This window comes from Vulpes lagopus, chromosome 14 (assembly GCF_018345385.1).
Source record: "Vulpes lagopus strain Blue_001 chromosome 14, ASM1834538v1, whole genome shotgun sequence".
Lineage (NCBI taxonomy): Eukaryota > Metazoa > Chordata > Mammalia > Carnivora > Canidae > Vulpes > Vulpes lagopus.
The window spans coordinates 22,918,180-22,946,011 of NC_054837.1; the positions used below are offsets into that span (position 1 = coordinate 22,918,180).

Sequence of the window (27,832 nt, forward strand, 5' to 3'; positions counted from 1 at the left end):
CTTCACTGGCTGTTGTCTATTGCTTGATTTGCTTAGAATTTCTCCCACCTTTGCTGGCCATTGCCAGCCAGGTGCCCCCAGGAAGCCTACCTTGAGACCTGAGACAAGTGGCAGAGGTTGATCTGGGATTGGTCTTGGGGAGGGGAGGGGAGGGAGAGCAGTCCAGAGAAAGCCTGAACCACAATATCGTTGCATCAGAGATTTCAGCCAATCCTTGCAGGGAGTTCTGAAGGTGACCTTCCAGAGCTGTGATTTGGGGCCAGAAGGCTGGGTTCCATACCCTTCCATCAGTCAGGCCTGGACCAGCCTGCTCTCCGTAGCAGAAGCTACTCCCAAAGGGCCAATTGCTGAGAGCACTCCCAGCAGCCGGGGAAGGTTCTTGAGTCCTGACATAGATCCAGGTAGAGCATCTCAGCATCCTCTCCATCCTGCCTGCACCACCTTTGCTCCCATGATGGCTGCATCCATTGAGTGGGCCCCAAAGAAATGGTACCACCTTCATCCCCAGCCCTACATCCCTGTATACACAACTCTGAGAACCCTAAGACCTAATTCCTAGCTGGCTTCAGACCTAATTCCAAAAGGAAGGGACCTCAAAAGCACTAAAAGGACAGATAAAGAAGAGCTGACCCCAAATACTCTGACAGGGTGGTTGGTATAAAAGGATAAACTAGGGGGTGGGAGCCCCCAAGGCTTTGTCTGTCGTACCCTTCTGGACAGGGCCATTTGGATGCTGTGACCATTTTGACATTCACGCCTATTTCCTGGCCAAAAAAGCACAAACCGCCAGATAGCCTTTTAAATTACAAAACAATTTACCCAACATCAGACATTCCCCACATACCATTCCTGCCTCCTCCACACCATCCCTGAGCCTCACGCCCAAGTTCAAATGTGAGAGGTGGGTCAGAGTTGGGGTAGGACCAGGGAACCCCTTCAGAGTCCGGCTCTACCCTACCCCACAAAACTTAATTAAAATAATGGCTAAGAGGTATTAAATGCTAGTCTTCACGGAAATACTTAGACACGTATCATTACTCTCTCCAATTTAAAACTTGGGGAGACCGAGGCACAAGGAGATCAGCCAATCTGTGCAAGGTCAACAGAACCAGTACAGGTTAGCAGTAGAAGTCGAACCCGGACTGTCCAGCTCTAGAATCTGCATTCTTCACCACCTCCCAGCACTGCTAAGAGACCCAGCCCGTTGAAGTCCAAATCCTGGCTCCTCCCCTTTCTAGCTGTGCAACTTTGGGTGAGTTACTCAACCTCTCTGTGTTGTCCTTTCTTCACTGTCAAGTAGGCTGTGATTTTTTTCAACTTCATTGCGTTGCCATAGAATTAGATGAGTCAACATTCAACACGCATAGAACAGGATAGGATAGAATAGACTAGTCCTATGTACGAGTAAATAAACAACATCTCAGCTTCCAATTTTCTCAGCTTTTTTCTCTTACTGAAGCTCAAACAGCTCCCTCTTGATGTAATTTGCCATTTGCTATTCAGCCCTGGGATCCTTAGGTCCTCTCAGACCACCTGCCATCACAGAAGACACTAATTTTAAAAGCCAATTCCTGGGCTTCTCCCTCTACCAGCCCATTAATGTTCACTGGGGATGAGGTCTGACTTCCGAATTTTTAACCAGCATCCCCTCCCATCCCCCACGGGCCCTGGAGTTTTGACAGGCCCCGCCTCCAAAGTGGCTGGGAACAATTTAACATTTCTATGCATCCTGACTGGGGTGGCTGCTGTTGCCTGGCAACCAGGTGGAAAAAAAAAAAAATCCCAGTTTACACCAAAACAGAACCTTCCCAACCACAAATCCAAAGGAGAAGGGGGTGGGAAAAGAATGGATTTTTGAGCGACTGCTAGTCTTTATAGAATATGGGCCTCACAGTCAGTTAAATATTAAAAAATGTACTTTTGTTTTGTTTCTGCTTTCATTGTACCCTTGGCAAAATCGCCAAGAGAACAAAACCAGGGAAAATATTTACAATCGGGGGATCGATACAGAGCTTGGAACCCACATCACTAAAAGGAAATCACTTTAGCAATGCCCTCCGGAGGAAAATAAGATTAAATTAATCAAATAACAAACAATTAGGCCTGAGTAATTAGTAAAGTGATTTTTTTTTTATTGTTTTGGACTGCTAGACTTGAGGGTGGGAGACAGGGGTGGCTGGTCTCCTGGTCTTTCTGCATCTCAAGTTCTTTCCTCTGCAGGAACTCAGAGTTGATATTGGAAGCCTCCCTTAGCTGAAATCTTCAAGAGTTATGGGCCCTTCTCTCCTCTGCTCCCATTTCGGGTCTCACAAGGAAGCAGTGGGGAAGAGAAACTGAATGCAGGAAAGCCTCTGAGATTCATCATAAATCCAAGGTGTAGTATCTGTGGCCTCAATTGTATTGTATGTGGCCTCAATTGTATGCAGCAATTGAATCAGTTTTGGTTTGAAAGCTTTGAAGAGAGCCGCTAACGGAAATGCAGTTCTTAGCAGAAAAGCTACAGGCAAATCTGTGGGGAGAGAGACACCTGTTCCCTTGTTCCTCCAAACTGGTGGCTTCACCTTCCTTGAAAAAGACACACTGCCCTCATATAGCCCTCCTGAAACATTTATATTTTCTTTTTAAAAAAATATTTTATTTATTCGAGAGAGACACAGAGAGGCAGAGACATAGGCAGAGGGAGAAGCAGGCTCCTCTAAGGGAGCCCGATGTGGGACTCGATCCCAGAACCCTGGGATCACAACCCTCTGAGCTAAAGGCAGACACTCAACCACTCAGCCACCCAGGCATCCCCTGAAATATCTCTTTTAGCCATCGGGCCTTTTCTATAAGGTATTCGGTGCCACCAGGGACCAGAGGAAGAGGGCCAACAAATGCATGCTCTGGCCACAGGCAGGCAGGCTTCTCTCTTTTCTTTTTTTTTTTTTTATTTATTCATGAGATACACAGAGAGAGAGAGAGAGGCAGAGACACAGGCAGAGGGAGAAGCAGGCTCCATGCAGGGAGCCCGATGCGGGACTCGATCCTGGGTCTCCAGGATCACACCCTGGGCTGAAGGCGGCGCTAAACCACTAGCCACCCGGGCTGCCCAGGCAGCCTACTCAATCAGAGTACTCCACGGCTCCACGCAAAGCTTCCCCTCCGTGGGTTCACCCCAGTGGTTCTAAAGGCAGCTTTTACTCTCCTTTGCCTAGCCTTTATTTCTGCTACTCCCCTTACCTGGAAAGCCCACCCCCCTCTTCCACCAATGCCAGTCTCACTTCTGTTGCTGAAGGTTAGATTCAAAATTGCGCTTTCAGCTGTCTGTACCAATCGCTTGGCATACGCAGTACTGCTTTGCAACAACCGTGTGCGTTTGCACACTCGTGTTTTATCTGCCTCTATATATTTGTTACCTCTTGCCACTGAACTCTGAGTAACAAGTGACCACATAATCTCCCTGGCACACACTGCGTTACTGCAGCAGAGGTTCAGGTCATGCAGCTGTGAGCAGCAGTTCTGCTGACCCCTTTATTTTAGCTTCTTAAAACCCATCAGAGACTTCTGATACCCAGAGCGGTGAGATCATAAATTTGCATTGTTTTAAGCCAGTAAGTTGTGGTAATTTGTTATAGCAGCAAAGGAAAACTAATACAAAATGTGCATTAAATATGCGCCACTGGGGCAGCCCAGGTGGCTCATTGGTTTAGCGCCGCCTTCAGCCCAGGGCATGATCCTGGAGACCCAGGATCCAGTCCCACGTCAGGCTCCCTGCACGAAGCCTGCTACTCCCTCTGCCTGTGTCTCTGCCTCTCTCTCTCTGTCTCTCGTGAATAAATCAATAAAATTTAAAAAGTAAATTAAATATAAATAAATAAGCGCCACTCTGCTAGAGAAGAATCCGTTTCCTTGCCTCTTCCAGCTTCTAGAGGCTGCCCGCATTCTTTGGCTTACGATAGCATCATTCCCACATCTGCCTTCTAAAGATTTTATTTATTTATTTATTCATGACAGACACAGAGAGAGAGAGAGAGAGAGAGAGAGAGAGGCAGAGACACACAGGCAGAGGGAGAAGAAGGCTCCATTCAGGGAGCCTGACGTGGGACTCAATCCCGGATTTCCAGGATCACACCCTGGGCTGAAGGCGACGCTAAACCGCCGGGCCACCGGGGCTGCCCCCACATCTGTCTTCATTGTCAACCTATTCTCTCTTCCTCTGACCCTCCTGTGCCCCTTTTAGAAGAAGGGGGATTTGTGATTATGTTGGGCTCACCCAGGTTGTCCAGGAAAATCTCCCCATCTCAAGATTCCTAACCTAATTACCTAATACTGCAAAGTCCCTTTGGCATATAGGGTAACAGTGATACTGTGATGTATAATAAGAAACACATATTTGGTCTTCACTCCTGTTTCTGGCACAGAGTTCCTAAAATCCTTGGAATTTCCTAAGCGATAGGAGCAATAAAGTCTCATTATTCCTAACAAATCCCTTTCACCACACTGGAGTTTATGTGAATGAGTTGACTTATGGAAAGCATCTGAGGATGCAGACTGGTTGCCAGGGGTACCAACCACATGATCAAAGGTTTGGAATTTCCCATCACACCCATACTGACCTCCAAGGAGGGGAGAAGTGCTGGAGGTGGAATCAATCGCCAATGGCCAGTGAGTGAATCAATCATGCCTTTGTAATGAAGCCTCTATAAAAGCCCAAAAGGATGGGATTTGGAAGCTTCCATGTTGGTGAATGAATAAGCGGAGATTTGAGGAGCATGGCATGCTCAAAAAGCATAGAAGCAAAAAATTAAAAAAATTTAAAAAAAATAAAAAGCATGGAAGCTCGGAGCTCAGAGGCTTCTTCCCTAAACCTTGCCCTATGCATCTCTTCCATCTGGCTGTTCCTGAGTTACATCCTTTTGTGATATGCTGGAGATTTAGGAAGTAAAATGTTTCTGAGTTCTATGAGTCATTCTAACAAATAAATCAAACTGGTGAACAGGTCATGGAAACCTCTGATACCGCCATCAGAAATACAGGTAACAAGCTCTGCTTGTTAAGGATCAGCTAGAGTGGGGGAGGGGGACAGTCTTATCTGTTTGAGCTCTGAACCTATAGGGTCTGGTGCTATCTCCAGGTAGACAGTGTCAGAATTGGGTTGAATTGTAGGACACCCAACTAGTGTCAGAGGATTGCTTGGTGGGGTTGGGAGAAAACACACACATCATAGTATAAGAGGTGCCAGGGATGTGAGAATGCGAATGTGTTTGGGGGCCATTTCTCAACCTGCCATCGTCTGCCCTCTGGCCCTAATGATTCATGTCCACCCCACCCCCACCCTCACCATGCAATTTACAACCAGTTCAATTGACTTGCACTTACAGGACTAATTACTTATTCACTAGAAATATAATGAGGACCTACTACGTGTTAGACCTAACACATAGACCTGGCGATCTTTTTTGTAGATATTGGAGATCTTAACCAAGAGGGCTCACAATCTGCTGGAAGGAGAGAGACAGGGCCTCCAAACAGTATAAGCATCTGGCCCCACGGAACCTGGATCTGCCAGTGCTGGTGGGTGAACCCAGTAATCATGTCAGTGTACACACGATGACAACTTGGGAATGTGTAATGAATGGAAGGAAGGAGACTCCGTGAGGGCACATTCCCCCAGTCTGTGGTCAGCAGATCTGTGTTTCTGCCGACACAGTGCTTGAGTTTGACATCTGGACTGTGAGCTAGGGACTAGAAAGCTGGCACTCCAGGAAAAAGAGAACTGAATTAGCAGAGGTCCTCCCCTGGGACAGAGTCTGGGGAGGTAGATCAGAAGAAAAAGATTTTGTATATTTATTTTGAGAACAAGGAAAGCCATTAAAGATGTTGAGGGCTGGGATCCCTGGGTGGCACAGCGGTTTAGCGCCTGCCTTTGGCCCAGGGCGCGATCCTGGAGACCCGGGATCGAATCCCACGTCGGGCTCCCGGTGCATGGAGCCTGCTTCTCCCTCTGCCTATGTCTCTGCCTCTCTCTCTGTGTGATTATCATAAATAAATTTTAAAAATTTAAAAAAAAAAAAAAGATGTTGAGGGCCGTGGAAGTGATCTCTCTAGTTAGGCTGTAGAGATCTCTTGGGAGAGGAATATTGAAACCCTCCAGCCAGAGATAATCAGACATACACCATATGCTGATAGTCCACAAAGATGGGTTTATTTGCTTGCTGAAACAGGGAGAGGGCACCCTGGGGGCGGGAGGGGGGTGTTCTGGGGGGCCAGGTAGGAGGGGCAGGAGATTAGTCTAAGATTTGGACTTGTGTTAGGGAATTTTCAGCAGGAGCTAGGGTCATGGGGATCAGCTCTCCATTCAGTACAGTTAGCAGTTCAGCAAGAAGGTACTGTAGGATAAATTGTAAAATTTAGAGGTTTCTCTGTTGCCCAAACAGAAAGAGACTCGTTCCCTTCTTCCCTTCTTAGAGCATTTTCTTGAGGAGCTGTGTGTATACAAATCTTTCCTCTGTCTCTTTGACACGCATGTAAATCTTTTGTGTTAGTGCTATTTTTTAATTATGGTAAACTATACATTAACAGAAAGTTTACCATTTAGCTATTTTTAAATATATGGTCCAACGGTATAAAGGGCCATGTTGGGACCACGTGGGTGGCTCAGTCAGTTGAGTGTCCGACTCTTGGTTTTGGTTCAGGTTAAGAGCTCGATCTCAGGATCATGAAATTGAGCCCCATGTCAGGCTCTACTCTCAGTGCGGAGTGTGCTTGAAATTCTCTACTTCTGCCCCTCCTCCTTCTCTCTCCCTCTTTCTCTCTCAAAGAAATAATCTTTTAAAAAAATAAAGGAGAAAGGTGTGTAACTGTCACCAGTATCTATTTCCGGAATATTTTCTCTCACCCTAAACAAAAACTCTAGAACCAATAAGCAATAACTCCCTATTGCCTCTATCCACCCGGCCCTCCCATTAATCTACTTTTCATCTCTATGAATTTGTCTACTCTAGATGTTTCACATAAGTGGGATCATACAACATGTGTCCTTTTGTGACCAACTTCTTTCATTTAACATAATGTTTTCAGGGTTCATCCATGTTGTAGCTGATGTAGTGCTTCATTCCTTTTTACAGCTGCATAATAGTCCACTGCACATTTATACTCCACTTTGCAACTCTTTTTTATTTTTTTATTTTTATTTATTTTTTTAAAGATTTTATTCATTTATTCATGAGACACACAGAGAGAGAGAGAGAGGCAGAGACACAGGCAGAGGGAGAAGCAGGCTGCACGCAGGGAGCCTGACTCGGGACCGGATCCCGGTTCTCCAGGATCACACCCTGGGCCGAAGGTGGTGCCAAACCACTGAGCCACCCGGGCTGCCTAAAACTTTTTTAAAGGCTAAACAGGCCTTTTGCCAATAGTACAACCCAGGAATGTTTTTCCTAGGGGCCTCAGAAACATCTCTTTGAAAATGTAAATATCAAGGAAGACAGTGTCCCTAACTCCCTGTGACCATGTGGGTTTAGCCTAAGCACCTTGTTCCAAGCTGTAACAACCTGCCTATCATAAAGATGAGAAGTTTTATTACTTCCTTGAGCAAAAGCAATTAGCTAGCACAATGCATACCCCAATTACCAAGGGAGTTTAGGATGAACTAGGAAAGATGCAGTCAGGTCTTTCTACCTGAGAACCAGTCAGCATTCATCCTGAGAGCATGTGTGGGATGCAGTACTCAGCTATCTATAATAAGGGGTGGGATTTCCCTCCATCTTTGTAATCTCATTAGCAGATTACCTGTGCTGTGCCTCAAGTCTAGTTTAATGAGTATTCACTATTAAAACTATTATTTTCTAGCATTGTAGGGAGGTTTTTCTGGATTGGCAGGAGATCTTAATTCTTTTTTTTTTTTTTTTAAGATTTTATTTATGAGAGACACACAGAGAGAGGTAGAAGGAGAAGCAGGCTCCACGCAGGGAGCCCGATGTGGGACTCGATCCTGGGACTCCAGAATCATGCCCTGGACTGAAGGTGGTGCTAAACCACCGAGCCACTCAGGAATCCCCCGAGATCTTAATTCTTTCCCCTGATAGTATCTTGATCATCTTTGATTAGAAATGGAAAAAAGGAGGGGTGCCTTGTATGGCTCAGTCAGTTAAGCATCCAACTCTTGATCTCAGCTCAGGTCTTGATCTCAGGGTTGTGGATCAAGCCCCACATTGGACTCGGTGCTAGCCATGGAGCATACTTTAAAAAATTGGAAGAAGAAGGGCCTGGATGGCATTGATAAGAAAATAATAGCTTTTTATAAGAACAACTAATCAATCACCTGTGCAGGTGTGGGGTCTGCCTTCCACCTAATGGACTGAAAACTTTGGTTACAAAATCTGAGTGTCATTGGGCTGATTTTCACACTCTTGGGGGCAGGGTGAAAGCCAGGGGAACATTTAGAAGCCACGCTGGGGATGTGGACAGGGACTGTAGCTAAGGAAACAGAGAAAAAGAGATTCACAACTATTAGGTGAGATCTTTTATTTATTTATTTATTTATTTATTTAAGGTCTTATCCATTCATTCATGAGAGACACACAGAGAGAGGCAGAGACATAGGCAGAAGGAGAAGCAGGCTCCTCATGGGGAGCCTGATGCAGGACTCGATCCCAGGACCCTGGGATCATGACCTGAGCCAAAGGCAGATGCTCAACCACTGAGTGACCCAGGGGCCCCAGGAGAGATCTTTTAGAGAAGAAAACTGTTTCCTTATTTAAAAAAAAAAAAAAGAAGAAAGAAAGAAAGAAAGAAAGAAAGAAAGAAAGAAAGAAAGAAAGAAAGAAAGAAAGAAAGAAAAGGGCAGCCCCAGTGGCTCAGCGGTTTAGCACCGCCTTCAGCTCAGGGCCTGATCCTGGAGACCCAGGATCGAGTCCCACGTCAGGCTCCCTGCATGGAGCCTGCTTATCCTTCTGCCTGTGTCTCTGCCTCTCTCTCTCTCGCTATGTCTCTTATGCATAAATAAAAGTCTTAAAAAAAAAAAAAGATGAAAGAAAGAGTTTTCTCAAAGAAAAGGGGGGGAGAGAGAAACTGAGGGAGAGAGACCATAAACTCTGGGTGTTTGAGTATGGAGAGTGCTTCCAGCACATTTAAGAATAAAGTCTCAACCCTCTTTCTAGGCTGTGTGGGATCTGACAGAGGTAAGTACGTGCAGTGTTTGAGAGCATGGAATCCAAAGCCACCACCTCATTCCAGTTCAGAGCTGGCCAACTAAGCCCTTCTTTCCCTTCTGGTCCACAAAGTCAAGAGCAAAAGAACAAAAACAAAAACAAGGTTGTTTTACATTGCTAAGTGTTGGGTTTATTTGTTAAGCAGCAACAGTAACTGAGATATATGCATTGTTACATTTAATAGGAAGGTCTGTTGTCATCCCCATTTTAGGGAGCAGGAAACCAAGGCACGGAGAAGTTAACCTCTATGGGGCACTTGGATGTAGATGGTGAGGGAGAAAGAGGCCACAAGTTCTAGTTTTGGGGGAATGGATGGATGGGCAGCCTTCTCTACGGTAGGAACCATTTGGAGAGAACAAGGTGCAATTGCTGGAAGCGGTGTGTTTTCTCCTGGACATGCTGAGTTTTAGGAACCCAAGGGGAATGTTGGGTAAGCAGTTAGCTAAGTGAATCTAGATCTCAGAGGACCCAACTGGGCTGCAGAGAGAGTTGTAGACATTTAAAGTGAGTTTGGATGGTCACTCAAGCTGGAGACTGGTTGGGAGAGTGAAAGAAGGTGGTTATGGCTGAGCTCCCAAGGTACCCCCCCATCCTTTCCCCAGCTGGGGGTAGCCCAGAGGGAGAACCAGGAGAGGTGGGGCCCCAGAGGCCAATGGGAGTCAGCATTTCCAGAAGAGATGTGATAAACAGTGTCCCACACTGCCACTGGATTTAGAGGAGGGAAGGCCCACACTCTGTTCCAGATTTGCCATACTCCAGGGGCTGCACTAAACCTTTCTGTTTTCATGATACTGGTAGCAGCAGCAACTGCATGTCCCCCACCTCCCAGGTTCCTATGCTGAAGCCCTAACCACCAAAACCTCAGAGTACGGCTGTATCTTTGAGGTACCTGGCTGGCTTGGTGGGTACAGCACGTGACTCCTGATCTCAGGGTTGTGAGTTCAAGCCCACGTTGCATGTAGAGATTACCTTGAAATAATAATAAAGTCACTTAAAAAAATTAATAAAGACAGAGTCTTCAAAGAGGTAATTAAATTAAAACAAAGTCAGTACAGTGGCCCCTAATCTAACAGGATGGGTGTCCTTCTAAGAGCATATTAGGACACAGACACACACAGAGGGAAGGCCATGTGGGGACACAGGGAGATGATCATCCATGAGCCATAGAGACAGGCCTCAGAAAAAACTAAACCTGCCTACACCTTGATCTCTGACTTCTAGCATCTAGATCTGTGGAAAAATTAATTTCTGTTAAGTCACCCAGTCTGTGGTGCAGTGTGCTAGCAAACTAATACAAACAGTAACACACTTTTGAACAAATTTGAGGTGAAATTCACAAGACATAAAATTAAATATTTTATTTTTTAAAAGTAAGCTCTCTGCCCAACATGGGGTTCAAACTCACTGCTCCTAGATCAAGAGTTGCACCCTCCTCTAATGGAGCCTGCTGGGTGCCCCTAAAATTAAACAATTGATTGATTGATTGATTGATTTTTAAGATTTTACTTATTTATTCATGAGAGACACACACACACAGAGGCAGAGGGAAAAGCAGGCTCCATGCAGGGAGCCCGACATGGGACTCAATCCTGTGTCTCCAGGATCCAGCTATGGGCTGAAGGCAGTGCTAAACCACTGAGCCACCCAGGCTGCCCTAAAATTAAACATTTTAAAACAAACCATTTGGTGCCATTTAGTACATTCACAATGTTGTGCAATCAGCACCTCTCTCTAGGCCATCCTTTACAACTTCAATATTTTGGGGGCATTTCCAAATTGGGGTGGGAGCCTTACTGAGCTTCCATAACTGACAACAAATTGTGCTACACCCATGGGTCCCCCCAACTGGACTTTGAGCTCCTGCGAAGCAAAGACACTGTCTTACTCACATCTGTATCCTCAGGGCACATTGCACAGGGTCCAGGTTAATAATAATTATTATTAAATAAGGGATGCCTGAGTGGCTTGGTGGTTGAGTGTCTGCCTTTGGCTCAGAGTGTGATCCTGGAGTTCTGGGATTGAGTCCCCATCTGGCTCCTGCATGGAGTCTGCTTCTCCTCCCTCTGCCTATGTCTGTGTCTCTCATGAAGAAATAAATAAAATCTTTTAAAAATTTATTAAATAATAAAAATAATATTATAATAAAACATATTAAATAATAAAAATATCATTAAATAAACTATTAAATAATTATTATTATTATAGGTGCAGGTACTGAATTACCTGGATTGAGGTAATTGATTTGAGGATTCAAAGCCAGGCTCTACCACCTTTTGTGTCTAACTTTGAGCCAGTGATTCCCACCTTTATGAGCCTTCTTTTCCATATTCGTAGAATGGGTATATTACAGTATTTATCATAGAGGCTCGAATGAGGAGAAAGGTCATGCAGAATGCTTGGCACAGCACCCACTCAATAATATTAAATTAGCTGTTACTACGACACACTTGTTTAGAGCACACTCAAGCAGACGCGAAGAGCTCTGAATTAACATCTAGATCACGGGATTCTGAGCAAGTTTATCTGTCTGAAACTCAGTTTCCCCCACCTGTAATTTGGGGAGATAAGAGCTGAGAGGGATATTGGGAAGGATCGCTCAGCTCATGCATAGGAAGTGCTGAGGATGCACAAGAAAGATGGATTCTGTTAAGATCGCGGGTTCGGGGGTGGGGGGGGGGAATCCTTGGGTGGCTCAGCATCCCTGGGTGGCTCAGCGGTTTGGCGCCTGCCTTTGGCCCAGGGCGCATCCTGGGGTCCCGGATCGAATCCTGCGTCGAGCTCCTGGCATGGAGCCTGCTTCTGCCTCTGCCTGTGTCTCTGCCTCTCTCTCTCTCTCTCTCTCTATGTCTATCATGAATAAATAAATAACATCTTTAAAGAAAAAAAAAGAGGGATCCCTGGGTGGCGCAGCGGGTTTAGCGCCTGCCTTTGGCCCAGGGCGCGATCCTGGAGACCCGGGATCGAATCCCACGTCGGGCTCCCTGCATGGAGCCTGCTTCTCCCTCTGCCTATGTCTCTGCCTCTCTCTCTCTCCCTCTCTCTGTGACTATCATAAATAAATAAAAATAAAAAAAACTTAAAAAAAAAAAAAGAAAAGAAAGAAAAGAAAACGATCTCAGGTTCGTAGCTCCCAGAGCCACACCACAGTTTGCAATGGCACTGCTGGGGATTTACCCCAAAGATACGGGACACCTGCACCCGATGTTTATTTATTTATTTTTTTGAAGATTTTATTTATTCATTCATGAGAGAACAGAGAGAGAGAGGCAGAGACACAGGCAGAGGGAGAAACAGGCTCCATGCAGGGAGTCCGACGTGGGACTCGAGCCCGGGCCCTGGGATCAGGCCCTGGGCTGAAGGCAGGTGCTTTACCTGCTGAGCCACCCAGGTGTCCCTGCACCCCCGATGTTTCTAGCAGCAATGTCCACAATAGCCAAACTGTGGGAGGAGCCTCGGCGTCCATCGAGAGATGATGGATAGAGAAGCTGTGGTCTATGTACACGATGGAATATTCCTCAGCCATGAGAAAGGACAAATACCCACATTTGCTTCGACGTGGATGGAACTGGAGGGCACTATGCTGAGTGAAGTAAGTCAGTCGGAGAAGGACAAACATTATATGTTCTCATTCATTTGGGGAATATAAAAAATAGTGAAATGGAATAAAGGGGAAAGGAGAAAAAATGAGTGGGAAATATCAGAGAGGGAGACAGAACAGGAGACTCCCAACTCTGGGAAACGAACTAGGGGTGGTGGAAGGGGAGGAGGGCGGGGGTGGGGGTGACGGTGACGGGCACTGAGGGGGGCACTTGGCGGGATGAGCACCGGGTGTTATGCTATATGTTGGCAAATTGAACTCCAATTAAAAAAAAAAAAAAAAGAACGTGTTTCCCTCCGCCAGCCGCCAGCCGCGGCCCGGGCCGAGGGGGTGTGGCCAGGGGCGGGTGGGCGGGGCGACCTCGGGCCCCGCCCCTCGAGGCGGGTGGGCGGGGCGAGGCGGGGCGCCCTGGCGCGCGCGCGCGGCGGGCCCAGGTACGCGGACAAGATGGCGGCGGCAGCGGTCGACAGCGCGATGGAGGTGGTGCCGGCGCTGGCGGAGGAGGCCGCGCCCGAGGCGGCGGGCCTCAGCTGTCTGGTCAACCTGCCCGGCGAGGTGCTAGAGTACATCCTGTGCAGCGGCTCGCTGACGGCCGCCGACATCGGCCGCGTGTCCAGCACCTGCCGGCGGCTGCGCGAGCTGTGCCAGAGTAGCGGGAAGGTGTGGAAGGAGCAGTTCCGGGTGAGGTGAGCCCGCCGCCCGCGCCCGCGCCCGCGCCCCCGCCCCCCGGGCCCGGCCCCCGCCCGCCGCGCCCCCGCCTCGCCGCCCGCGCGGACCCCCTCGGCGGAGGCCCCCCGGACCCCCTCGGCGGGCCGGCAGACAAAGGCCTCCAGGCCGCCGGCCCCGGGCCCCGGGGCTCCCCGCCGCCGCCCGCCGCCCCCCGCCGCCGCCGCCCGGATTGCGCGGCCCGGGCCCGCCGTGCACCGCGACGCCGCGGGGACCGCCGCCGGGCCGCCCTGCGCGCTCCTTTGTGCCGGGCCCCGGGCTAGCGCGCCGACACGGATCCCGCGCCCGCAGCCGGGGAGGCGGACGCAGCATCCCCGGCCGCGGGCCCGCAGCACGGACCTCGGGGTGGGACCCCGGGTAAATCTGGCTCCCGCACACTTGCCGGATGACCTTGGGGGGGGGGTGGCCACTTCCCTTTCTTTTGAGCCTGGTCCATCGACTTTACGCGGGGATCGCCAGACCCGTGTTTCACTGCGGTCATTACATGGATGATGCGTAAGGAGCGTTGACACAGGGCCCGGCTCTTGGGAGGCGCGATCGGTCGTCACTGTTATTGTTGCTGCAGCTGCCCCCATTTCCTAGATGGGCAGTGGAGACCCCGCATTCCTCCGCCTGCTTCCCCCAAGGTCATGCGGCGAGCTGCGTGCTGGGTCCCCCGCCGGGGCCCCTGCTGCCCCTGTTTCTCAAGGCCGCCTTCAGTGTCTCCGTGAAGCTGAGAGGGTGTTTCTCTCCTTGTAGGTGGCCTTCCCTTATGAAACACTACAGCCCCACCGACTACGTCAATTGGCTGGAGGAGTATAAAGTTCGGCAAAAAGCTGGGTTAGAAGCCCGGAAGATTGTAGCCTCATTCTCAAAGAGGTTCTTTTCAGAGCACGTAAGGATCTGTTGATGTAGCCCCCGCCCCGCCCGCCCCCCTCTTTTGCCTGGTAGCCGGGTGTGTGTGTGTGTGTGTGTGTCCGGGCCCGTAGGCATTAGCTCATCCAGCTCCTTCTGATAGCCCTTTTTCAGTTCTCCCCCAATCCCTGACTCACTTAGATGGCCGCAAGAGTCATTGTGTCCTCCTCTCCAGCAACACGAAGCCATTTGTCCCTGCCAGCTTTACTTTTTCTAAAGCCAGAGAGAGAGAATGGGGGTGGAGAGGGAGGGAGGGACCCACAGCACAATGTAGAGGGGATCCGGATCAGCATTATGTCTCTTCTGAGGAGGTTAAACATCTTTTTTACAGCCTCCGCTTGAGCTAAGGGATCACCAGGGATGGAACACTACAGATTTCACCCAGTTGTTTTCCCAGAAGGATTGACGAAACTCAGTTTTTTTTTTTTTTTTTTTCTTCTCTCTGGCTTTGCAGGTTCTAAATCAGTAGTGAATAGCATTATTTCTTAAGATAACAGAACTGGAAACTATCTGTTGTAAATAAGAATTCTTACTCTCTCTGTTAAATTATCTAGTGTTCTTTAACCCTGAAAAGTTTTTGTGGTTCTTAAAAATATTGCTGAAACGCCTGGGTTTTTGTTGTTGCTTTTGTTTTCCCACAGAGTATCTCAGGAGTTTCTGTATTAGGTCATGAGTCTTAACTTTTTGTAATTCTGGGAAGTAGTTCACACTAATATTTTAAATTTATTTCTGATTGAGGGTCTAGAAGTAGAGCCAGTCTGATTTATTTATTTATTGGGTTTGAGGTTTGTTTTGTTTTGAGTAAACTGTATGCCCAGTGTGGGGCTTGGACTCAGGACCCTGAGATCAAGAGTCACATGCTCTACTGAGTGAGCCAGCCAGGCGCCCCTGATTTATTTTACTATCCTGGTTTACTGAAGATTACTTCCTCTTTTCTTTCTTTCTGTTTTTTAGGATTTTATTTTTTAAGTAATCTCTGCGCTCAGTATGGGGCTTGAACTTAACAACCCTGAGATCAAGAATTGCATGTTGTCCTGACTGAGCTAGCAGGGCACCCAGATTAATTTCGTGTTTTCTAATTTTAATTAATGTTATTTCATGGATTCACACATGAGAAACATTTTCAAGGCTTTTCAAGTTTTGAAAAGGAAAATCTGAACTTTGGACAAATTTGAACTTATTCCCCTGTAGAGAATAAAGCTAGATATCCTCCAGTGTAATTCATTTCTTTTTTTGATTTTATTTCTTTATTAGAGAGCAGGAGCTAGAGTCAGAGCAAGTAGAGGGTGTCGGGAGGGGATGGCAAGCCAGCTGGGCACTGAGCGCAGAGCCAGAAGCAGAACTTGATCTCAAGACCTGTGCCGAAATCAAGAGTTGGACACTTAACTGACTGGGCCCCCCAGGAGCCCCCAGTGTAATTTCTATAAATGTTGGTTGATATTAGGATGGACAGAATTTATGTTCTATTCTAGGTAAGCCATGCCCTGGCCAAAAGCATTCATATCAAATTTTAAACCTGTACAGATGTGTTTGTACACACATGTATTTGGATGCTAGATGTATTTGATGCCCTTGTTCATGGGCTACTAGTTTGCAACCTCTACTTCTAGTCCAGCTGGTTTTGTGTGCATTTTTAACAGCCTGTGTGTTTGTCTAATAATGATGAATTGTTGTTTTTTTCCTTAGCTCCCTCTTTCCCTGTACTACTGCCTAATTAGAAATATGTCAAGGACTTTGAACATAGCAGGAATATACTTAAGATTGATCTGTGGGTGGATGATTACTTTGGCTCAGGATCCTTATATTCCTGTGTTCTCTGCATGCACACAGGTTGACATGAAATTTCCTGCATACTTTCAAAACAAAGTGGGAGAAGTAATAGAATTTTAAAGCTCATTGGTACCACCGCCTCCATTTATAGAGGAGAAAATAGGCCCAGTGGGTTAAGTGAGTTACCCAAAGTACTAGACTTTTCTTTCTGGCCCTCTACTCCTACTTGAGTACAACATAAATTGCTTGAAATCGTTGTTGTAAATTATGATATTTTGTATTTCTAATCCTGTTTCAGAGCTATTTTCCTTTACATTAGAACGCTGGAGTATTCACTTTCAGGAATTCCAGACTGTGAAAATATCACTAATTTACAACTGACAGTAAGATCGGAACAAATTATTGTTATTCTACATGTTACTTTCCACCCATAGTGGGTGGTGCAGGATAGTGTGGGACAGCTGTTACCACTTTCACGCACATGAGCATCTCTGTTTGCAACTCAGATTTGTGTGTGAGAGTGTTATTGAGGCCTGTTTCTATATGTCTTCTTCATAGGTCCCTTGTAACGGTTTTAGTGACATTGAGAATCTTGAGGGACCAGAGATATTTTTTGAGGATGAATTGGTGTGTATCCTAAATATGGAAGGAAGGTAAGTCATAGTTTTAGCAGGGATTGGTTTTTTTGTTCATTCTTATAATAATGCCCAGAATTAACTGCCGTAATTTCTATGTGGCCGAACCCTGGGATATGTTTTCCAAATATTTCATGTCTTGCCATAGTTATAGTTTTGAAAAATTCTGTGTAAATAATGTAAATACACTGAGACAATTGACACTTAAACCTTGCAGAAATCCTTTTGGAAAGAAAAGAGAATTAGTATTTATTCCTACTACTGGTCAGATACTATGCTTGGCACTTGTATCTATTATATCATTTAGTAATATAAACCACTTTCTACCTGTCATCACCGAATTTGTCTGTTATGGATTGAATTCTTTTCTTTTTTAATTTCTTAGGCATGTCTTAATTTACTAAATGATTTGGTTTTTTTTTCTTTTAAACAATTTCTCAATTTTGTTAAGAAATAATCTTAACTTTGGCCATGAAGGTTATAGGTATCTTGTTGAACCTTTCTTTTATCTCTCCTGATCAAGAAGAATCCATTATCTCTTGTTTGTTGCTTAAAATTTTTTATGCTCATATTTCCTGTGTGAAGGCTAGTTTTCGGTTTACCTAAAACTAAAAGATGGCTTGGCTTCCAGTTTAGCATACCTATGAAGATTTTCTGCTCTAAAAGTTTTGGAAACTATTAATGATGGAAGATAAGAATGCTAGCTTAGCAACTTTCTTAAGAGAGCTCATTGTGGAATATCTCAAAAACAAGGTGTAGGATTTTTCTTGTTTTTAAAGGGGTTTAAGAGAGAGAAATATCTATCAGTGGAACAACTGTAGGGGAAAGGTAAGATGTGCCACTATTCTAGGCCTTGGATGAGTTCAGATGCGGAGGTCATTTTTCCGTTTCTATTTTGGTTTATCTATAAATGAATTGAAGTATGATCTAATGGTCAGTATTGTGCAGCCTTAAAAATAAAAGCTGACCTGTCTTTTTTACGTATATGTGTGTATACTTTCAAATACATAAACATAGTGTCATGTGTACTAAGTTTATTGGTTGTTTTAGTTTTGATTTGATGTTGAGTGCAGACTTTGTTTCCTCTTCTTTATGCTGTTTCTCCCTTCCTCCATACTCCCTCCGTTTGCATTGGCTTTCCCTGCTTTACCCCTGTAATTAATGGTGACAGTTTAGCCTGTGTTCTTCCATGCTGATATATATCCATACATGTGGTCATGGAGGGAGATCATTTATTTCACAGAATTGTGATCATAAAATAGGTGCTTTTCTGTGTCTTTTGTTTTTTTTTCCGTTCACCATTACCTTTGGAAATTGAATTAATGATAAAAAGTCAAGTTCATTTTGTTAATGGCTATATACTGTCTTACAGTATATATTATAGTTAACTATAATTTGTTGATGAGCAACCACTTTCTTCTCCATCTTGTGTTATTGTAGAGGATGATGTTTTTTTGTAGTTTCATTTCTAAGTAATAGGTTCCTAGGAATGAATGTCCGAGGTCAGACTATTGAATGTTATTGAAAAACATAAAAGATAGTGCGTCCTTGAGTGGGGAGACTTACCATCACAAAAATGTCAGTTCTTCTAAAATTAACACATAACCCTAGTACCATTCCAATTAGAATCCAAAAAAATTTTGGGACAGGAGGGTTTTTTGTGTCTTTTAATTGGATGATACTGTCATAAAATATGTCAAGAAGAATTAATTCACTAGAACTAGAAAAAAACAATTTTTAAGTAATCACACTGTAAAACTTGAATCATTAGATAATAGGACATAGATGAAGCTAACAATATTTGAAACAATGTAATGTTTAAATGAAAGTTGAGAGCTACATCAGTGGCAAAGAATAATTCAGAAACAAGATACTGTATTTAAATTCAGAAGGAAAAGATGGCATATTTAATGATTGTTATTGGAAATAACTGAATATTCATCTGGAAGAAAGTAAAACTTGAATCATATACAAAAATTAAGTTCCAAAAGATTAAATAACCCAGATTTTAAAATTATCACAATGAAAATCCCTCAATAAAATAGCAGACTGTGTCCAATCTAGGGAGACCTACTTAACTAATAATAGAAAAGCAATGCAAGAATACAGACAGAGGGTTTTGCGACGAAAAATAAACTTCCTTATGACCAAAGAAACTGTAAAGAATGTCAACAGAATTTTTTAAATTTCTTTTTTTTTTTTTTTAATTTTTTTAAATTTCTAAGAAGAAATTGAAAAAGATACAGAGGAGGACATTCACAGAAGAGCAAAGTGAAGGGGCTTAGAATCCTGTATATATCTTTAAATTCATTCTGCAAAGAAATGTTAAATAACAACAAAATACTGATTTTTTTTTAATGTAGCAAATTGGCAAACATGACTAAATATGCGCAGCCAGTTAAAAAGTACACTATTACAGTCTTTTTAGAAGTGAAGGTCATAGATATGTCACTTCTGGGCCTGACATGTATTTTGAGCCTAAAACAATGTTATTTTTAAATGACAGGGAATACTCTCACATTTGAAAATATTTTGGGATGCCAGTGTTCTTGAAGGACCCTGTTCATATTCATTCCTAGCAAATGCTTATTGGGCAAATATGGAAATCATAGGAAGGAAGGATAATTTTCTGTAAATGCTAAAGCACCAATCTCTGGATATGTGAAAACATCTTGTATTTATGGTGTTCTGTGTGATCTTTAAAGAGAGTACATTTGCAATAAAGATTTGAAACAATAAATAAACAGTTAATAAAGTTCAATATTGTATTCAAAGTACAATAAAGTTCATGTTGAAAATGACATATGGTCTACTTGAGAAAATTACCCAAGGTGACCCTCACTGAGACATGTTTCAGTAAACCTACTGGATTTTAAAGACAGAAAAGTCTTTTGGGCATCCAAACAAAAAAGATGAAGTCATTTATAAGGTTAAGAAAATCAGAATACCATCAGACTTTTCAGCAGTTGCTCTGTGTCAGAGGAAAAAAGAGTAACATATTTAAGATGCTCAAGGATCAGAAATGTCAGCCAAGGATTTTTATATCCAGCCAAACTGACTTCCAAGTGTAAAGGCTGCAGACAAACTTACCAACTTGCAAGGACTTGGGGACTTTTGAGCCCTTCATGAGAAATGTGCTAGAAAATGAGCTTCAAACAACCAGAGACAATGACACAAGGACTAGCGGTGAGCATTAAATATGTATTGTAGAATTAAGTCCAAGTGACAGTTAATAGGGTAGAAAGTATTGAAAAGGCCATAAGCCTTTTCAGTATAGATCTAGTACGGTTGCTTAAATGAGTAGAGAATAAGGGAGAATATAACCAAAATATTTAGTGGTTCTCAGTACTCATCAAGCTGATGAAAATACTGGTCTTGTTATTCTGTGGCTGGGCTTTGTGTGTGTTTATGAGAGAAAGAGAGAGATGTGGAATAAAGCAAACAAGTACCTAGGTGATACTCTAATTCATCTCTGGTATCCTGGAGAAGGGAGGTATTCCTGGAAGAAGAAAAGATTGGAGATATAAAATAGAAGATGGTAAAAACTATACAGTTGTGAATTTGATTTAGAAGTGTCAGTATGAATTCCTGAAATACATTTAAAAATATGTAGGTGTGTGTGTGTGTACATAGATACACTAGACTTACTATTTTTGTCCATTTAAAAGGTCTAGAAACAATAACCAACCTAGTAGAAAATGATGATCCCTAGTACCCAGATGGTAGTCTTGATATACCATTTCCCATCAAAAGAAGCCATGTTTTGGGGAAAGGGCTGATTCTAGGTCTGATATAGGAATTGTAAAAATATGAGGGTGGAGCATCTTGGAAGTCTGGAACTAGATCTCAAGAGAAGTACCAATACTTCATGTTGTAAGCAATACTTCATGTTCTAAGTGTTCAGGGACCAATGTGGAGAAGCTTTCTTCCATTGGCCAGAGATGTGATTTGAACAAAAGTGTGGTTAATAAACTGAGATGGGTTGTAACACCCCAACTGTGTTTAGCTCTGGTAGTTCATAATAATACTCAGGGACAACTAATTGTTCACTTCTGGAGGATAATAAGAATCCAAATTATTATTATTTTGAAAAACAATAAAAGGAAAGATAGGAGCATTTATCCTGCTGTTCCTGGATATTGTGCCATTGGGGAAATCCAATAGTAGATGAGGGGAAATTATTCATTATAGAAATGCTCTAGCTAATAACTGAAGAAAGGATGTGGAATTAGAGGATCACCACTTTGCGACCTCTAATGAATTAATGGACCTGGGCTTTGAGGAGAAGTGGCTGCTAACATCACCAAAAGGGACAACTAAGGCATGATTGCCTCCTGATGGAAGGACTTCACTACCACCTGTGAAGTAGTCTTGCCAAATAAATGGAATCTAAATCTGACCAAGCGTCTACATCCAATTTACAGGAAATTCAGAAGACAGAAGAGCATGTGAACCCATACCTTGTGGATGCAGTCAACAAATTCCAGACTGTGGGAAACTGCAGGTCACACAACCAGGTTTCTTCAACAAAGTGCAAGGGAAAGAAAAGATGGAGGGGGATCCTGTGGATAAAGAGACATGAATGACCTCAAAACGGGCTAGTGTAGAGTGCTCAGGGATGTACATTTGGTGAGGCAGAGATGAGCATGGAGGTATGGATTGTGATGGCTGTAGATGGGAAGAGAGGGCCCCAGAGGGCTCCTGGGGCATCTGCGAAGTCATTTCTTGGCCTGAGTGGTGGATACAAGGATGTTTGCCTTATAATCCTGCATCAAGCTTAATTCATTAGGTTGCTGATTTGTTTCATAAAATTTTCTAGACTGACATACTTTACAACTTAAAGATTGAAAGGCTGATAGAACCTAGCCCTGCTGATTTTCATTTACTGAGAATGACAGTCCTTTATTTCCCCGAAGTCACAGAAAAACTAATCACAGTCTCCCTCCTGTTTCCCATGATCCATGTGTACATTTGGAATATCTGGTGAAGCATTTCATTCACTCAGCAAGCATTTATTTGAGCATCTACTATGTGCCAGGTGCTATCCTGGGCACTGAGGATACACCAGTGAACAACACAGAGAGCCTTGTCTTCATAGGGCTTCCATTCTAGTGGGGGAGATAGTCACTAACCAAGTAAAGATGGTTTATTACATAAGAAGATGGGAATTCCCATAAACAAATAACTGATCAGGGAAGAGTATTTGGGGTGAGGGGAGAAGGCCTTACTAAAAGTGACGATTGAATGAAAATCTGAAAGGAGACGAGGGCACAGATTGCACATCTCTAGGGATGGAATGTTCCAGTCAAGGAGCAGAGAGTGCTGAGGCCCAAGGTGAGCACCATCAGGTGTGATGAAGGAACAGCAGAGAAGCCAGGGTGGCCAGAGCCTAGTGGGGGCAGGGAGTAGCAGGAATTGTGGTCAGAGGGCTGAGGGGCCCAGAGTTTAAAGAACCTATTAGGTCATCCTTAGGACTTCAGCTTTTACTTTGAGCAAGGTGGAAAACCCCTGGAAAATTTGGGGCAGAGGATTTTTGTGCTGTGACTCAACCACGTTAACTGAAGCACCCTGGCTACCGTGTGGAAGAGAGACTATAGAAGGGCAGCATTGGAAGCCGGAAGCTCATTTAGTATGCTGTTATAATACAGACAAAAGATGGTGGCGGCTTAAATGAGTTAGTGAGAAGTGTTCACATGTCCAGTGGACTCTGAAGATAGAACGAGTAGCACTGGTGGACGGAGTGAGTGTGGCCTCTGAGAGCAAGCCAGCAAGGAGGCAAGAACGCCAAGGCTTTCGGCCTGATGGCAGTGGCAGAGTTGCCTTTCCCTGAGGGGGATGACTGTGGGAGGGGAAGCCCTCCTAAGGAATTCACCAGATAGCCAAGTCGGAGTGTGGAGTAGCAGTTGGATATACAGGTTTGGAGTTTAGAGGAGCAATGAGTACTGGAAAATAAATTGAGGGCTGTCAGTGGAGAGAATATTTGAAATCATGAGACGGGATGAGATCACCATGGCAGTGAGCGTAGAAGGAGAAAAGCAGGAGGCCAAGGCCTGAGTTTCCTAAAGCAGGTGCCCAGGGGCCAGCAAAGGATTCCAGACACTTCACCTCTGGTTTCTGAGCCTCAGCCAGCTACCCCAGCTCTTCAGTTTTCTCTTGGATTTCCTTTTAGTAAATCTGAAGCCAAACAGGTCAGTGTTTCTTGGATTTCAGCACGAATGACTTACTGTTACTTCTAAATGCAAAGTCTTGAATTGTGCTGTCTGCTTCTGGGATAAAAAGTACTATGTGGACACGAACGACTTACATTTTTCTTGTTAAGTAGGCTCTTTGCATCCTAGGAGTAGCTCAAAGTAAAAAATAAGGTAGTCAAAGGCTTTAGTATCTTAATGCTCATTGACGTGTTTGTTTGTTTTCCAGAAAAGCTTTGACCTGGAAATACTATGCTAAAAAAATTCTTTACTACCTACGCCAACAGAAAATTTTAAATAACCTTAAGGCATTTCTTCAGCAGCCTGATGACTATGAATCGTATCTTGAAGGTGAGACTCTACAAGTGATCTTTCGACAGGCAGCTAAGTTGTTCCTCAGAGCAGGGAGATCATCCCTGAAGGTGGAACAGTGGAAAAGTGGGTTTCTGATCATTTAGGCAGGCAAAACTGTTAAACTTTAGAGCTAAGATTTTGCCAGAATGTTTGGCTGTCAGCTGAAGAGATAGTGTTTTGGAAAGATGCACCATCGGTTCAAAGCACGAGGTTAGTAAGTTAGCTAATGAGGTTGAATTCTCTTTTTCCAAGCTTTGAAGCGTCATTTCCAAGTCAAATAAATTTGTCCAGTTTTGTCTCCGTGTGACCTTCAGCAAATCCCTTTACCTCTCCTGGTCGGAGTTTAATGAGGCCGAGGTGTTCTTGTATGTTAGTGAGTTGGCTTGTTCATAATGAGAAGTGAGAAAGAAGTCGAGTGGACAGAAATGAGGAGGGGAATAACTTTGTTCCTGCTAAGTCAGACAAAAACAAATGTGACTTCATTTTTTTAAACGAATTTAAATTCCTAGCATATTACATAAGCACTGCCATAAATTGTGGTTGTGAAGTACGGCTATGACCATTCCTTCATTTTCATTCCCTGGCCCCTCTGACTTACCAGTTCATCAGTTTTCTTCCTTTCCAGTGTTTGCATGGTTATGTCCCCATTCTGTTTCTGTGGTCAGGCAGGTTGTCACCCCTACTTCCGGCAGCCACTTTCTTTCTTTTTTTTTTTTTTTTAAATAGGTATTTTTTTATTTTATGATACAGAGAGAGAGAGAGGCAGAGACATAGGCAGAGGGAGAAGCAGGCTCCATGCACCGGGAGCCCGATGTGGGATTCGATCCCGGGTCTCCAAGATCGCGCCCTGGGCCAAAGGCAGGCGCCAAACCGCTGCGCCACCCAGGGATCCCCCGGCAGCCACTTTCAAAGTGGCACTTCAATCTCGAGCCTCAGGGCTGCTGACACCTAGCACCAGTTCAGCCTGAAACTTGGCCTTTTCACCACTCTGTGTGGCCAACTAATGTCCTGGGTTTTTTTGTTTTTTTGGTTTTTTTTGTTTTGTTTTGTTTTAATTAACCTGCTGTTCAGTGCTTTGCATAATCTGGACTTTCCCTGAACCCCAGACCTTTCCCCAGTACTCTCTAAAACACCCTCTTTGCTCCAGCCAGGTCATTATCTTCCCTCCTGGCTTCATATCTTCAATAGTGGTATCCCCGTTTTCTTAGAATTCCCTCTTAAATCTTACTTGGTCATGAAAGTTTGGTTCAAATTTAACTTCCATTGGGTTTTTGCTGACTACTACAACACTTGCAGGTTTTAACTCACCTCAGAAGGCATACATGCAATAGCATTGACTAGTAAACCACTGTATAGTGTCCATTTCAGGTTTGTGCATTTTGTTCTCCAGCTGGTCATTAACATTTCTTGTGTCCCTTGTCCGTACATTATTAGGATCACTGTGTCCTCCACAGTGTCTGGTGTAGACTCTTCTTGAGTGTGTAAAAGTGTCCTTATCCAAAAAGAAGTGAAAAATCTGTTTCAGTTGATCAAAATCAAACAGCCTCACCACCCTGGGATATTCTATGGGTACTGGAGTGGAGAGTCAGCCTATCTTCTGTTCAATAATTTGACAGGCTTTGTTTTCTGTAGTTTATTTATGAAGACAGTCATTTCTTTTTCACATTCCAAATATTAAGTAATAATATGGTTTTCAATAACTCCTGCAAATCAGTGCTGTGGGCACTGGGTAGCCATTGGAAGTTTTTAAGTAGGTGAGCAAGTGGAAGTCAGCTCTGGGGTTTTGATTCTTGGTGACTGACAAGAATAATCTAATAGCATTAACAAAGTCTAGGAATCAGAGCATTAGGATGGAATGCACTTTGGGGAAGTCCTTCAGCCAACAAATGAGGAAACTCCATCCCAGGAAAGCGTAGGAGCCATTCCCTAGCTAGGGGTAAAACTGAGTCCAAATCCCTTGATGCCTGCTTCCAACTCCTTGCAGTGTGAGTAGGTAGTCAAGATCCTGACCTCTTGAATTTAAAATGACTCAAAAAAAAAAAAAAAAAAGTCATAACTACAGCTTCCCAAGTGAAAATGTCTTCTAACCAAATGACCAAGTTAGCCCTTTGGCATTTGGTTAGAAAATGGCCTAAGACAGTAAAGAGCTGAGCAGGAGACCCTGTCTCCAATGTACCTTGTACACATCTTTGCTGCTGGTTCCCTGAGTGTCACTGTTTCTCTAATTCAAAAGTGCAATTATCTCCAGAATTCACTTACTTATTAACCCTTGATGGGTATAATTTGTAGAAATCTCTCATTGAGGGCGTTCAGTCTTTTTTTTTTTTTTTTTTTTTTTTAAGTAAAGGAACTGTCTTAGCCATTATGTCTTCAGAGTTATTGGAAAGATGTCCTTTATGGCATTTATTTCTCTTTGTAATAGAATAGGGAACATGCTGTTTTTTTTGAGTCCATGACCTTTGAGATAGGGTTTGGTTTATTTAAATAAAAAAAGTGTGTAAACTTGTTTGTTGTTAGAGTGTTGCTCTTCTCTGTGTAATAGCAGCAATATCTGCCATCCACGAATGAAGTTTATCTGGTAGGATGGTACAAAGAACTTTAGCCCCAGATGCCTGGGCCAAGTGACAAACTGATAAGAAAAGAATAAAAATAGGAACTTTTTCAATAATTCCTATTCATTTCCAGGTGCTGTATACATTGACCAGTACTGCAATCCTCTTTCTGACATCAGCCTCAAAGATATCCAGGCCCAGATTGACAGCATCGTGGAGCTTGTTTGCAAAACCCTTCGAGGCATAAACAGTCGACACCCCAGCTTGGCCTTCAAGGCAGGTGTGGAATTGCTTTGGATCCAGCTGTACTTGCAAAAGAAAACCTAGTAGAGCTATTGGCTAATTTGAGAAATTCTGTAGGGTGTTTCTAGTATGTCACCAGAAAAGCAGTTAATGACACAACCACATGTTCACCTGGAAATGTGAAAGACTTTAAATTAATTACTTGTTTCTGCTGGGTCTTGTTGGGGCACTGCCAATGTCTGTGTGTTAAGGGTTGTTGGGATACATTGGTCACAACTTTGGGAGTGCTTGTGTCCTCAGAGTAGATCTCTGTGTTTCAGGTGAATCTTCCATGATAATGGAAATAGAGCTCCAGAGCCAGGTGCTGGATGCCATGAACTATGTCCTTTATGACCAACTGAAGTTTAAGGGGAACCGGATGGATTATTATAATGCCCTAAACTTATACATGCACCAGGTAAATGTGGGTATATTAAAACAATAATATGTATTTTTAAAGCTCATTTCTGAAAAATTGTATAGTTTTTGAGAGCAAATACATTGTCTTTTCATCTCTCAGTGCCCAGAGATACTCATTTCTGTCTCTACTATAAAGATACTGCTATGGAATTGTGAAAACCCTTGAGATAGTTTCCTGTATAAAAGTAGGTGTTTCTCTGACTTGGTTTTTGGTTTGGTCAGTTTGTATCTTATGAACACTAACTGTGAAACTAATCAGGTCTTTTTTCTGCACTGGCCTGTCTCTGTAGAAGGGTTGGAGGACACTTGGCTAGCCATATCATTGATACTTAGTTTTTTTTGTACCTCCTCCTTGGCACCGTTTTCAAATTTATTCTGTTGACCTGTTTGCTACCTTAATTTTTTGCTGTCATATTTTACACACTTTCCTTGAAATGGTCTTTAATTCTTTTTGGAAGAGCAGCCTAAATCGCAGGTCTGCAAACTTTCTGTAAAGGGCCACACGTTTTGGCTCTGCAGGCCATTTGCTGTGTATCCTCACTGCTCAGGTTACAAAAACAAACAAATGTGGCAGTGTTCCAATGAAACCTATATGGACGTGGAAATTTGAATTTCACGTGATTTTTATGTGTCACGAAATATTATTCTTTCGACTATTTTTTTTTTTTACTATTTTTTTAAACGCTAAAAAATGTAAAAACTCTTCTCACACAGGCTGTACAAAAGCAGGTAGTGGACTAGATATGTCCCACCGACTGCAGTCTGCAGACCCCTGATCAAATAAATCAGATGCTCATCCACTTAAACCACAAAAACCTAGCATCATTCCTCATGCACAGTGGGTGCCCTGTAAGAACTTACATTGAAGGAATGAGAAAATAATAGTTCCTATTCGTGAAGCTAAAGGATTTTTTTTTCTCCTTTAGGTTTTGATTCGCAGAACAGGAATCCCAATCAGCATGTCCCTGCTCTACCTGACAATTGCCCGGCAGCTGGGGGTCCCACTGGAACCTGTCAACTTCCCCAGTCACTTCTTGTTAAGATGGTGCCAAGGTGCAGAAGGGTGAGCCACCTATGCCACGTTGTGACTGGTCCTCACGATTCACTCCTACGGTGCTGAGAGGAAGAGGTTCACCAGAGCGCTGGTGGTGGGGCAACTGTCTTGTTCCTTGGCCATCTGTGTCAGCATTCTGGTTCTGGGAGAAGGGCACTCGGGATCTTT

At 43.9% G+C, this 27,832-nt stretch overlaps 1 protein-coding gene across 2 annotated transcripts in view; it reads left to right on the forward strand.

The window, feature by feature from the left end:
- The first annotated feature begins 13,197 nt into the window (after positions 1-13,197).
- The window catches only part of FBXO21 (F-box protein 21), a 46,296-nt gene continuing 31,661 nt past the window's right edge, over positions 13,198-27,832 (forward strand). For both annotated transcript variants that reach the window (XM_041728699.1, XM_041728700.1), the window contains exons 1-7: positions 13,198-13,475; positions 14,254-14,389; positions 16,738-16,832; positions 23,232-23,353; positions 26,042-26,188; positions 26,472-26,608; positions 27,537-27,673. In XM_041728699.1, the coding sequence (XP_041584633.1) occupies positions 13,237-13,475; positions 14,254-14,389; positions 16,738-16,832; positions 23,232-23,353; positions 26,042-26,188; positions 26,472-26,608; positions 27,537-27,673 (1,013 nt within the window). In that variant the 5' untranslated portion in view covers positions 13,198-13,236. The remainder of the gene's footprint in view (positions 13,476-14,253; positions 14,390-16,737; positions 16,833-23,231; positions 23,354-26,041; positions 26,189-26,471; positions 26,609-27,536; positions 27,674-27,832) is intronic.